Here is a 13,318-nt window from a genome sequence, read left to right as displayed (position 1 = left end):
CTGTAATCAAAGTTCATATGACAAAATTATCTTAACCATTAGAAAGGCAGCGAGAGCAGAATGGATTGCTGAAATGAAAACACGGGAAACATATTCTGCACATAGCTGGTTCCTTGCTTTAACAAATTTATCATTTGCCGAACAACAACGTATTTCTGATAGACGTGATGAGTGCTCAAGGGAGATGCTTCAAGCCTTGCAACAGTCAACGCTTCTGAATCGTCTTATGGACTTGTATAATCGAATACCTATGCCTTCTAATGATCCCCTGGCTGCTCCTACTTTTATTACTCCTGTTGATCTTCCCTTTTTCCAATGGAAAGGTTATGTTCGTGATTCTTCAAAACCTATATTTCCAACTGTGGATATCTGCTTACAAAACTTTGAGAAAGTATTGAGAACATATAGCCTAGATCTTGATAAAAACTGGTTTCGTCTGATGCCAATGTGTTTAAGTGGAGAACAAAAAATGTGGTATAACGAATACATTGCATTTTCTCCTTTTGATGGAGAACCTTTATGGCGGGATTTTATGAGAGCTTTTAAGAAACGCTTTGATGTACCTAAGAAAAATGAACATGAGCATGCTACAAACTTATTATTAAACATTACAAAACATACGTCAGAAACAATTGATCAATTTATAGAAAGATTCAATAATTTAATACAACGTTCTCATCCAATGGATCCTGATTTGTTAGTTATATTATTTCAGAATGCATTGCCTACTATTTTACGTAACGAGCTATTAATTAGCCTTAAACAAATACCTGAAGCTAGGCGATCAGATCTACAAACGGTTTACACTTTTACTCGTCAGTTAGATGAGCAAAAATTCATAGACGCTAGTTATTTAATATCAAAATCACTGAAACGTAAAGCATCTGCTGCTGATGATTCGCGATCAGCATTAAAAGCAAAGAAATTTAAACATAAAAGAACCCTTAAAGCGTTTTCTTCAACAAGAGATGCTTAATATATTCCACCATCAAATGATAAAATTGATGATATAGACAAATATTTCCAAATGCAAAGGGTTAACATATATAATATTATTAACTATCTCTATTACGAATGGTATATTTCTTAAACAACTATATAACCTTTCAAATGAATAAAAAAAAATTTTTTTTTCTTTCAATATAAATTAGAGCTGATCTATTCAGCTTTATCAATGTTTCTTTTGAGAAATTATCACAAATATTTACAATGTTTATACTTTAAGTATATTACGTAATCTAAGGAACCTGGATAAGCAAGCATATTTATTTTGTATAGTGCGGCTAGTAAATTTTGTCCGTTTTGAAAAAAAATAAAAAAATAAATGGCGCTAACTGGAGAATGATTGGCCGTTTATTAGCAAATGATTGTTGTTTTGAGCTAAATTAGAGTTACTATGTATTTATTCGCACTCGCTTTGCTGTACTTTGGGCTTTGATTGGACAAAAATGTGATAAGTCATACTTATCATGATTCTCTTTTACAGTCTGGGAAACTAGGTTGGGCCAATAAAAAAATAATTGGATCATTCAAAAATTAAATTGGGACAGAAATACGAAAATGGGGCAGAGGAGAATAAGTTAAATTAAGACGAAATGTTAGATTTTTCTGGACGAAAAAAAAAAAAAAAATAGATGCAGCATACCTGTAAATATCTAAATCTCTTTAACAAGAGAAACCGTGTACGAGACGGCGATATTAAAAAAAAACAAGACCTATTGTTCTCTCGTGAACTCCCGTGGACGCCCATGACCACCAATCACTTGTCTTGAGATTTTGAATATATTTTTCGACGCATTAACGTTGCGTTGCCACATTATTCCGCAACTTTGGCAAGTTTGAACATTGTGCAACCCAATGTAAGCATCAGTCAAGCATGTTTGAAGACATACATGACAGGTCTATATTTACAGTATTAATAAATTATTCTTTGACCAGTTTTGGTAAATTTTGTTGTACCTTTGAAGTCTTGAACTCATCTACAGAAGCAAGTAAAAGTTCTCCTGATTTCTGTCTTATTTTGAGTTGTTTGTAAAGAACTCCTGTCACTCCCACCCTGAGACCCTTCAAATGTACACCGTCTTTTCCGAACATGCCATTTTCGAAAGCTATAATAGGCAATTTACTCTTGTCGTATTTGAAAGGTTGGGGCTTCCAAAGCTTCTTGGTGTTCCTAAAATAATAGTTGATGAATATAGTGTTTGTCTCTCAGCTTTGATGTTAGTATACTCACTTTGTCTGCTGGGGAACTTCTTTATCTTTTTTTTCGCTTCTTTGTGCCTCCTCTTCTTTCTTTTCTTTCTTTTCTTCCTCTTCTTTGTCTTCTTCCTCTTCTTCTTTGTCTTCTTCCTCTTCTTCTTTGTCTTCTTTCTTTTGGCCTTATTGTATTTTTTTCCACCATTAATGAGGACATTAGCCATTTCTTGTCGGGCCCTTTGAACTCCCTGGTATAGGTGAAAGAGACTTTCAGCAGTTGAGAAGTTGTTAAATGCTAGTATTCTGTTTAGATGTAAGAAAATATAAATTACGTATTGCAAATAGTTTGAAAGAACAGCTGTCTTGGTTGTAGGAATGTTGAGAAGTATATCCTCCATATTTTCTCGAGTCATTTTTTTTTGTTTCTCTCTTTGCGTGTCTTATAGACCCTGTTAAGGTAAAATACTCTTTAGTAGAGCATCGTCTGATTTGATGGGATTCATCACCCTCCCCATAAGCAGCAGCAAAAACCTGATGTCGGTTGGGATCCAGCCCGCAAAGAGAAACATCAGCCAAGTTTTCATTCTTCATAACATCTCCCAATTGGAAAATTTCTACGTCTTCGCTAGATATGCATCTGTATTCAACTGTACTATTTGTTATTTTTTGCAATAGAACCACATCAGCTTCTTTACAGTCGACTGGTAAAATGCGCTGGAGCATGTTGTTGCAAATATTTCTGACAGATCATTTGTTTAATTTGAATTTACACATACTAATAAAGTATCAAATTTCAACAAATTCTACCATTTATGGAAAACGTTCTAAAGTGACAAAGCTGTTAGATCTGTCTGAATTATACTTTTAGGGCATTTTTCTCGGTTAAAGTCAGACTCAGTCTTTATTTTGAATGTTAGCATGACGCACGACTTACAATTATTCCTGATCCAAAATAATAATATGTTCGATGGTAACTTGGTTGGCTCCTCGGTGGCAAGCCACAACATCGTGTCTTCCACTCAGACTCAAGGCTTACTTGGGACCATGCTATTGACTGCTTCGACATGAATAGCCACTTTCAAATGACACACACCATCCCTGACCCGCTTTCCTTCGTCTTGAACAGGCTCACTTACAAAAAAAAAAAAAAAAAAAAAAAAAAAACCGCCATCCCAAAGTTTCCTGCATTTGGTCCGTTCATTAGCCGGTAGTATACCGAATATTTCACGAATTGGACTATATTCTCCACAACAAACCGCCTCCTGAACTCATCATTTCTAGTGTTAAACTGGTGAATTGGTTAAATCAATCATAGTAGTAGTAGTAGTAGTTCAAATATTTCTTTTACTGATTCTGTTTCTCTTTACTTTTATACATTTTCCTCTTTTCTTGCAAAAAGGGGTTTTTTTTTTCATACAAAATAACACTCAGAACTGGCCAGGGCAAAACAATGTATTCATAGTCACTACGTGCGCAATAGCCTTTACTTTAATTAAATTACTCTTTAATCACATCTCTGTCTCATTTTCATTTGGATGTCCCAATTCTACATCCGTGTCCCAATTTAATTTTTGAATGACCCAATTATTTTTTTATTGGCCCAACCTAGTTTCCCAGACTGTAATATAAATTACGCAAGATTCCATTTGCATTTTTTTTTCTTAGCCTACAATGACCAATGACTTGAGAAAGCATACATTGCTCCCTGACAAATCCGGCAAGCCTATCAAGGAACTTTGGAAGATAGGAACTCCCGCGTTTGCTTAATCCTCTGAACTTGGAGTCTTTCCAGACTCGACACTGACTCTTCAGTTAATCTGATCGGTGGTTATTGGATTAATATGGTCTATTACATACATCTGATGTTTTTTTTTGACTTAAAAAAAAAACAAAAAAACTCAAAATCCTGTAACATTATAACGTGTTAACTATTTTTTCTAATTGTTTAATATCTGCAATTTTGTAGTGACAATTTAGTTTCCTTCTCGCCTTTGCATAACAATATCTTTTGTATTTAGCTTCAGCTACTGCAATATTTATCTTACTTTCTGTATAGCTTCCGCCACTCTTAATTGATTTGAGAATACTCGTTTTGATGATAGATAATAAATGAAGATGATTGTATTTATTATAATAGAAAATCTTTTTTTAACTTCAGTATCGAAATAACAAATATTTGTTATATAATAAGTCCATTTATCCCTACTTGGTCTACAAGTTAACATGTATATTTTAATTAAATAACTATAAAATATTCCAAGTATTAAGCATATATAGTAGACTATGTTATTTTAATGAAAAACCAGCAATAGGTATGCCCTAATTATTTTACTACTGTTATCTAGCCTAATTGGTAAGCTATTGATTTGCATTTGACTTGATTTTTTGATGTAAATCTGTGGCAATTTGAATAGGGTGTTTATTTTGAAGTTGTCACACAAACTTGTTACTTTTACGTACCCGCCAACTTCCTAGCCTTTTTCTTCAGAATTATCAATGCGTGATCCTTGTAGCTGATCGATGGATTGATATGATTCTTTGATTAGTCGCTAACAAAAGATATCAATGATAAATTAAATGTCAAAATATGGATCAAGTATAACTTACTCTGAAGAATCAAAATAGATCAATCAACTTCCTCGATTTTTCCTCTGACGTTTTTGATTCTGTTGGCACTTTGACTGAACCAATACAATTGGTCACATAAATTTTGCTTGCCGGCATAAATACTCTCCAAATCCTAATCTCTGTTGCTGAAAAAACACCATAAAATAAAACGTTAACGGATATGTTTTTAAAGAAAAAGAGAAGATACAAACGTATCGCCTGAACAAAAAAAGAGCCATTTTTTTTTCAATATCGCCATAGTGGAACTTTCGCACGATGACATGCAGCATGGCGAAAAGGCTGTATCCAGCCTTGATTTAATTTTGAGTTTCCTTTGGATCATTTTGTTAAAGTAAGGGGCCTGTTGTTTCCAAGAATGCTATTTCGATCTCGCTATCTATATTTGAAATGAATACCATTAGTATTATAGAAATGCCGATTGTCATTATAGATCCTGGGATACAGCTTCTAATCTCTTTTCACTCAATGAAAACTTAGTCTTCTGAATTGATTTTGATGACGAGTTCAGAATTGGCCATAGAATATAGTAGTTATAACTTATATCGTTGTTATAAACATCATTATCGTTAATAAACAACCCACTGACGCTATAATTAGGAAAGTTAAAATAGACGCTACAGAACCTAAATAATCGATTAAAGAATTACAATGACTGCAGAACGGTACGAAAAAACTTCATGAATGAATTGTTTGACTCTAATGAAGAACTATAAAGGCTGGACTCGTTCTTCATCTTAATAAAATCATTTTACTACTCAACAAAAAAGCTGTACTATATAGTATACACAAACATTCAGATAGATATACAAAATATATATACTTGCTAATTTTTGTTTTTTTTTAAATGCAAAGCACTGTATAATAAAAAGAAAAAAAAAAGCCTTTTATCTTATTTTTTTTTATTAATAGAAGATGCTACTACTATATTGTTACCTAAATGGCTATAAAATGTTGTTTTCTCCTTTGAAGTTTTAAATAATAATAACAAATAGATGTAGTGTAAAGCTATATTCGTTTAAAGAAGAATTGCAATAAGAAAACCTGTATCACTTGGAACTATTTGACGTAATACGCATGATCAAAACAAAAAATAAAATAAGTAAAAGTATTTAAATATTCTCATAAGCAAACCCTCTTCTTCTTCTTCTTTTTTTTCTCTTATCATTATTGTAATCCTTCATTTATTTTATAATGATGGCATATATAATGACAACATGGAGAAGGCTTACCTTTCTTGCTATTTTATTGACATTGTATATCATTAGAGTATCAGCTAGGCAAGTTTATTGGCCAAATTCTCTTTCTCAATATATAACTATTGATAACAAAAATGTAGAAATTAACGATTGTAGTAAAGTATATATATCGATATTAAAAGGATACACGTATTTTAATCATATCTCTCTCTCTCTCTCCTTTTTTTTTTTTTTTTTTTTTTTTTTTTTTTTTTTTTTTTTAAGGTGACTCCTCATTTGTGCTAGAAATTGATCATATTGATATAAAGCCTGATCTTGTTGTTCCAGGAGGTGACGTAATCATTCAAGCTAATGGAACTTTAAGTACACCTGTTTTACCTGGAGCTATGGCTGATGTGGCAGTTAAATTAGGAGCAATTAGATTATTGCACAAATCTTTTGATATTTGTAAGGAATTGGAGGATAATAAAGACAAGGTAGAACTACAATGCCCTATTCAAGATGGATACCTAACTGTAAGTATTACCATAAATGTTGAAAGAATAGAATATTAACTTGTTCAAATCAATAAAGGTTACTCAAAAAATCACATTACCCAAGGAAATCCCTAGAGTAAGTCTTTTAAAAGTGTGTTTCAAAAGTTAATTTATGTATTTGTTTCAACAATAGGGAAAATTTAGTGTTCTCATAAATGCATATACGTCAAATGATGAAGATTTGGCATGTCTACGGATATCTATTGACTTTCGCAGACGTAGAAAACTTTGGCAGATTAGCTATTAAATTTTATTTACTTAGTAAAGTTCAATGTAATAAAAAGCACATTTTATCCAGTTTATACACATCATATAGAATTATATATATGCATATATAAATAATGTAGAAATTAATATCATAACTAGAGAGAAAATAGTTTTTCACCAAGTCTTTAAGCAGACTTTTTGATTGTAAATGTATGAGATGATTTCTTTGTTCTTAATATTCATAAAACCAGAAAGGGGTTCAACATAAATTAATGAAGACTCTTGAAAAAAGGCATCCACCAATGATAAGGTCACATTAGCAACTTTGTCATTATTAAGAAGATGACTAAGCATATTATCAATTACTTCAGACAAGATTTTATATACCTCTTTCAGAAAGAATTCAGACACTTCAAAAAAAAAAAAAAAAAAAGATTCTTACACTAGTGGAATAAATTTTTTGTTTACTTTATTAAAGAAATTTTGTATACTTAAAAAAAAAAGTCGAACAGAAGTTTTGTACAAAGAGATTACAATGGTAGCCCATCTACACAATCTTGGAATTTTGATATAGAGTATTGGCAAAAACCTTCCAAATCATTCAAGTAGATGTTATAACAGGCTTCAGCAATTCTAGATGCCAGTGTTTCTTCTTTCAAAAGCTTCTCTCTTTTTAGTTTACTCTTGCATACTGACCAAAATTGTTCATTAGGATTAAGCTCGGGAGAATATGGAGGAAGATAAATGCACTCATATCCTCTTTGCTCAATATATTTCTGGATATCGAGATGAGTATAAATGAGGGCATTTTCCTTAACAATATGGTGCCTTTTCAATTGTTTTTAACAATCAAGTACATCCAAAGTTGCAGCCACAAAATTAAAGTAATAACCAGTGACAGTACCCCCTTTTTACCTCTACTGGCACCTGGTGCAGTAATTTCTCCAACTTTTCTCTTTCTAGACGACTCAATTCTTTTTTTGGACGTCTTACGCTAATATTTAAAGCCCCATACGAAGCAATAGTCTCCAAAATGGTGAAATTGCTTGCTTTGGTTTTCCGAACAGTTAAAATAGCACGCTCACCCTTCTTAACTCTAAGCTATTGAGCGGTTCATATTTATATTGAACCCAGGTTAATCTATAAAGATGTAGTATATAATCCATATCTGTTTGCCGCCAGCGCTGGACCCATTCTTTTCTCTCTTGAAGCTTCTCCAAAACTATTTCTTTCGAGTGAATGAAACTAGGCATGCTTTATCTTATTTTGCACTTTTTCGTGACAAAATTATACAGTGTCATTTTAGGAAATTCAAGATCTTTAAATTGAGAAGCAAGACTTTCCATCATTTGATCTAAGACTAGAGAGGGATTATCATCAATCAATTCGATCAAATGCTTTTGATAATCTTCTTTTAAAATTGCTGATCTGCATTTTGGTCCACCGCTTCCTTCTTTTCTTTCAAAAACATCATCTCCATCTTCAAATTTGTTTTTCCAACCTTGTGCTGTTCATGCTGGTACTCTAAGCTTCGCAGCTGCCTTGCGTAAGCTTAGACCTTCCTCATATAGATAATAAATGAATGCATTTTTATCTGAGTCATTATATCTACAATATTCTTTCGATGCTATACGGGGTTTCCAGAGTTTCTCAGCTAGTTATCTCTTCTTCTCGTTCTTCAATTTATAATTTTATTTAATTTTTCAAGTAGTTTGAGATCTATGTACTGATCGTAGGTTGTCAATTAGTCTAAGGGATATTGTTCATTGTCAACTTTTATTTTGTAAACATGAGCCTCATTTCCTTGCTCACCAAAAACTTTGCCTTGTCCATTTTCAAATAAAAAAAAAAATAGCCGTTATAGTATAAACTGAAATGAAATAGAGGAATGGCGAAATAGTCAAATTCCAAACTAATGGCTTCTGAGCGGAACGTTTCATTTAGTGTCTTCTTCTCACACTAAATGCTCAACTATGACATGAGCGCTGAAAAAGTATAAAAAGGCTGCAAATTTTCCTATATCCCCCAGTTTTCTTCGTTAGTTAATTTTAGCTTAATATTTAGTCGATAAAAAAACTTGGTCTTTCTGTACCTATTTATTATTGTTTATCATAAATAAGAATCGAGTTGTCCCTTACATCTAGCATAGTAAATGTATCTATTATTGCGTGTCCCTGTTTATCCTTGTGTGTTTTAAGGTTGCATTTACATATATCCAATTAAAAGTATTCCAGTACTTTACCCATCCTGTCAACGAGTATATTTTTAGTTTACTAAACCAAACCATCGTAAACCTGTCTTGTTTGCCAATTTGAGATTGACCTTAGATCTCGTTCTTGACAAGAGAGCTTAACTATTGTCTAAAAGGGTATTTTTATTCTATACAATTATATGGTGATATGAGACCAGATCACAACACTTCCAGTCATATCCTATAACACTGTCGTTTTGATTTAACTAGTAAAGAATCATCTTTACAAAGCCCTAAGATAGACTTAAGCCTCATAATAACCTTATTTACACCTCCAGAAGAAAACCGTACTTCATATCATTATCAATTGGAAGTCTTCATAGCTCTCTTTACTTGTCTATTTTACTTTATTTTTATTGATCACTAAAAATAAACATCAGTTGATGCTATTAATAATAATGAAGCTTTCTAGGTGATGACAGGAGAAAAGAATTACTCTCATTACAAAACAACCATCGTGATAATAATAATAAGAAATAAAAAAATTTTACTATATTTTAACATTAAAATAATGAATATATATATAGTGATCATGGTATGTGCAATGTTATATGAATGAGGGTGTATGTTTTTTTTAAAGTGTACGAATACTTTCTGAAAAAGGTGTATGATGTTGGGTTCAAATTGTTGTCTATTGGTTTAGGACGATCATGTGACTTGATTTGAAGAGGAGAGCTATTTGAAGAAGAAGATGATGATGTCTTGTTAACAACTGAAATATTTGAATTTAATCTAGACATAGTTGCAGATTCTACATGTGTATTATTAAGATTTGGAAACTACTGACAACAGCAAGCGACTGTCAAATGATAATACAGTTAATAACAATAAAAGGAAGACAATAGAGAATAATAAAGTTTGTACAAACGTTGATAAAAGTGACGAAGATAGAAATGAATTATTAATAAAACCCAATATGCTAAATAAATCATTTGTAAAAATGAGTAGTAAAAATAATGTGTTAAAGCAACAACAGCATTTAAAAAATAAATCGAAACAAAAAGCCCTTCAGCAGCATTCTTCTCTTTTAATGTGGTTTCAATAACGAATAATAATTGACTTGATACTTTTTCCTTTTCTTCTTCTGTTGGTACAACTGATGATAGGGATTCTACATCTGGCTGCATATGGATAGTGGTTAATACATTAGAGTGGAAGGAATCAGACACTAAATATGAGAATGGTATCTCTGATGTATCTTTATCTTGGAAACCAGTGCCATTAAAATCAGAACAAATTGCTACAATGATTAATTGAATGCAAGAAGCAATATATACATCTGTAAGAGAAAAAAGTTTTATATATGATATATAAGGCTTTAGTTGGCTCATTAAAAACTACAAGCTCTGCAATCAATGACACATAAGTTGCAGTGAGGTTGATTACTTGTAGCACTGGTGTAAAAATGACAGAGAGCACATAATTATAAGCTGTTAAAGTAAACAGAGAAGTTATATCTTTAATCATTTAGACTAACCAAGAAGAATAAATAAATGTATAAATATATATATATATATATATTATACTGGTTAGGAGGTTTCTTTATCACATATATTGTTATAATGGGTTGTAGCATTATATTAATAATATGCATTATTTATTCATTCTTAGAAAAAAAAATAAAAGGATTGTATTTACATTCAATATATTATAATAAGCATGGAATAGACTCTTTATTACGTATACATCATTTTTGGCTAATTACTGGTAAAGTAGATGATTTTTTTTCTCGGCTTGATCTTCTTGGTGACATTGGAGCATATCGTAATTTGCGTGTTATGATAAGATTAGGTTCTTCACTCTTTCTTCTACGAATAACTTCTGATCGGTCGCGATGCTGTTGATCTTTACGGATTGAAGAAATATCACTATGACTAACACTTCTTACACCCCAATATTTTCGTTTATATTTTCCAGAACCCACTGTACGTTCTTCTAATTCATCAGGAATAATGACCATACCAGCTGCTACACTAACTCTTCTACCGGAAGGATTAATGATAGGTCTATCAGGTAACATGCTGGAGGGTAATCTTTGATTTCCTTCTTTCTCTTCTCTATCTTTCTTATCCTTTATTTCTTCTTCTAATTTGATCCATTGTGTTCGATTCTCGACTAGTGTCTTTAACAGTTCATCTGCTTTAGGGAATAACGCAGCAAAAATTTCAAAATAAGGGCTAACGACAAAGTCACCAAATTGTAAACCAATCGTTGTTTGGCTCACTTGACTTCGATCCATATTAGGTGATACTTCTAAACCATGTTCTTTCTCAGCATCCCCTTGAAGAAAGAACTCCTCACATACTAAATTAGACCAACTTAGACAAATAGGCCATGGTCTAAGCGCATTACTGATATCTGCTGCATGCAATACAATTTGACATAAAATTAATCTTTGTTGAGGTTCCATTATATAGTTCGGTGGTATATATACAATCTTTTCAACTCCATTCTCTGTTATTGTACTTGTTATAAGGTCAATACCTGATGAATGAAGGACCTCTAATGACATCTTTTTATTATTCTTATCTATCATATAATCATTATCATCGTCATTTAGTTCTTCTGGACTTGCAGGGAATACTGGTATCGTTTTTAAATTTAAAGGAATCATATCTTCTTCAAAATAGGATTTTCTTCTAAAATAAGATATTGCACTTTTCGCTCCCTGATTTGAGAATATATCTTTTAACCGAATATATTCTTCTTCTGAACTTAACATTGGTGTGGATTCAGTATGATCATCTTCCTGATCTGATGAATCCTTTACTGACTTTTCTTCTATTCTTTCTTCTTTATCTTCTTCGTCTTCTTCGTCTTCGTCTTCATTTTCTTCTGTTGTAGATGGTAGAACTGGTTTATGCATAGAAGATGGGTGTGGCTTTAATAATTCTTCTTTTCTTAAGTTTTCTTCTGATATAATCTCTAAAATATTAGCGAGATTTTCTTGCAATTCATAATGAAATATCATATCAGTTGCTAAAATCATCTTAATAATCATTGTTCTCATTTCAGATTCCGAAGTAGGAAGACCCAAATTAGAGCTTGCATCTTCTAGTCTTTTAAATAATTTATGTTTTGTTAATAGATCCATTGTAAGTGTACATGAATAACTTTCTAAAACAGATTTATTGCTATATCGAATAGCTAAATCTGTTTTTAGATTTACTTGATAATTATTATTTTTTCCCGGCTAATATAATGAGAGACCAAAAAAAAAAAATAATATTAATATTCATAATAATTAGCTTTGTATTATATATATTTACATGTCCAATATCATGACATAAACCAGCAATTAATAATGCAGCAATATCAACTCTAGATATATAATTGGCTACACCATAACCACAAACCATTTGATATAATACAATCGCTACATCTACTGCATGATAGAAAGAATGATACGCGTTAGGTAAATAACCATGATCAATGTCTATTAAAAAATCGAGAAATTCTGATGGTGTGACACCAATCGATTCGCATAAACCAAGTCGTTCCATAAATCCAAGAAGATAACCATAAAGTTCGGCTCGAGATTTATCCAATACTACAAAATGAGTAAGATCTTTGACATTATATTTCGGATCTGCAACTTTGATCATGCGCTAATGTTAATAAATATATATGCATGTATGTATATTAGAACTTGATCATTACAAAAAAAAAGAAAAAAAATGAATAAATCTTACCCGTTCAATGACAAAAAGATCCTCAGATGGTAAAGTATTATGTCTTAAAATAAGCATTTCGAGATGATTATTTGAAGGTAAAAAATAAAATAAAATATATACAAAAAAGAATATATAAATAAATATATTTTTTTTTAAAAAAAAAAAAGAAAAAAAAAGAAAATAATGAAATGAAATTTTAGGGAGTGACCGAGCACAGTGAAAAAAAAAAAAAAAAAATTACTGTTTTTTACCTTAATTTGGTATATTTAAAAACATAAAAAAAAAAATTAATTACATCTCCCCCATTTTGTTGGCTTATCTTAAAACACAGCCACTGTTATTTATTATGCAGGCAATAATCCGGATATGGTAATTTAAGCTTTCTAATTATTTGTTTCAAATGTAAGAATTAGTGTTGCATGTATTTTATTTAACAACACAAAAGATCAGGTGTAACATATGATAAAATGATACTTGATCCGAATTCATCAAGTAGAACCGTCTTTTCTTTTCTAATTTATTATAATTTTTTTTTTTTTTTTTTTTTTTTTTTTTTTTTTTTTTTTTTTAAAAAAAAATGGTCTAAATAAGAATGGAAATTCAGCTCAGAATAAAATGAGAAACTCCAAA

The 13,318-nt window shown here is 31.4% G+C and overlaps 7 protein-coding genes across 7 annotated transcripts; 3 read left to right on the top strand and 4 right to left on the bottom strand.

The window, feature by feature from the left end:
• Positions 1-286: 286 nt before the first annotated feature.
• Positions 287-484, top strand: BX663DRAFT_413217 (uncharacterized protein; the record flags this gene model as incomplete). The annotated part of the gene is made up of 1 exon (XM_051522316.1): positions 287-484. A coding segment is annotated over one exon (198 nt), but the record flags the coding sequence as incomplete, so codon positions are not given.
• Positions 485-1,712: 1,228 nt separating this feature from the next.
• BX663DRAFT_519173 (uncharacterized protein) lies at positions 1,713-2,095 on the bottom strand (the record flags this gene model as incomplete). Its single annotated transcript, XM_051528966.1, has 1 exon — positions 1,713-2,095. A coding segment is annotated over one exon (172 nt), but the record flags the coding sequence as incomplete, so codon positions are not given.
• Positions 2,096-2,151: 56 nt separating this feature from the next.
• BX663DRAFT_519164 (uncharacterized protein) lies at positions 2,152-3,066 on the bottom strand (the record flags this gene model as incomplete). The annotated part of the gene is given in 3 exon segments (XM_051528965.1): positions 2,152-2,303; positions 2,399-2,625; positions 2,645-3,066. Coding segments are annotated over 2 exon segments (502 nt in total), but the record flags the coding sequence as incomplete, so codon positions are not given.
• Positions 3,067-3,170: 104 nt separating this feature from the next.
• On the top strand, positions 3,171-3,326 carry BX663DRAFT_415704 (uncharacterized protein; the record flags this gene model as incomplete). The annotated part of the gene is made up of 1 exon (XM_051522345.1): positions 3,171-3,326. A coding segment is annotated over one exon (156 nt), but the record flags the coding sequence as incomplete, so codon positions are not given.
• A 2,644-nt stretch (positions 3,327-5,970) lies between these two features.
• BX663DRAFT_519159 (ML domain-containing protein) lies at positions 5,971-6,864 on the top strand. Its single transcript, XM_051528964.1, has 4 exons — positions 5,971-6,175; positions 6,285-6,535; positions 6,594-6,632; positions 6,690-6,864. Exons 1-4 carry the CDS (start codon positions 6,016-6,018, stop codon positions 6,801-6,803), a joined length of 564 nt encoding a protein of 187 aa, XP_051379956.1. The 5' UTR covers positions 5,971-6,015; the 3' UTR covers positions 6,804-6,864.
• A 3,185-nt stretch (positions 6,865-10,049) lies between these two features.
• BX663DRAFT_519156 (uncharacterized protein) lies at positions 10,050-10,677 on the bottom strand. Its single transcript, XM_051528963.1, has 2 exons — positions 10,653-10,677; positions 10,050-10,486 (listed from the first exon to the last, which is right to left on the bottom strand). Exon 2 carries the CDS (start codon positions 10,479-10,481, stop codon positions 10,242-10,244), a length of 240 nt encoding a protein of 79 aa, XP_051379955.1. The 5' UTR covers positions 10,482-10,486; positions 10,653-10,677; the 3' UTR covers positions 10,050-10,241.
• On the bottom strand, positions 10,578-12,852 carry BX663DRAFT_519155 (uncharacterized protein). Its single transcript, XM_051528962.1, has 3 exons — positions 12,707-12,852; positions 12,284-12,622; positions 10,578-12,207 (listed from the first exon to the last, which is right to left on the bottom strand). The coding sequence occupies exons 1-3, from the start codon at positions 12,761-12,763 to the stop codon at positions 10,702-10,704; spliced, it is 1,902 nt and encodes a 633-aa protein (XP_051379954.1). The 5' UTR covers positions 12,764-12,852; the 3' UTR covers positions 10,578-10,701.
• Positions 12,853-13,318: the final 466 nt, after the last annotated feature.

Source organism: Cokeromyces recurvatus (assembly GCF_025118155.1).
Source record: "Cokeromyces recurvatus strain NRRL 2243 chromosome Unknown BX663scaffold_26, whole genome shotgun sequence".
NCBI lineage: Eukaryota > Fungi > Mucoromycota > Mucoromycetes > Mucorales > Mucoraceae > Cokeromyces > Cokeromyces recurvatus.
The sequence above is the reverse complement of the archived record's forward strand: the minus strand, read 5'-3'. Positions and strand labels throughout refer to the sequence as shown.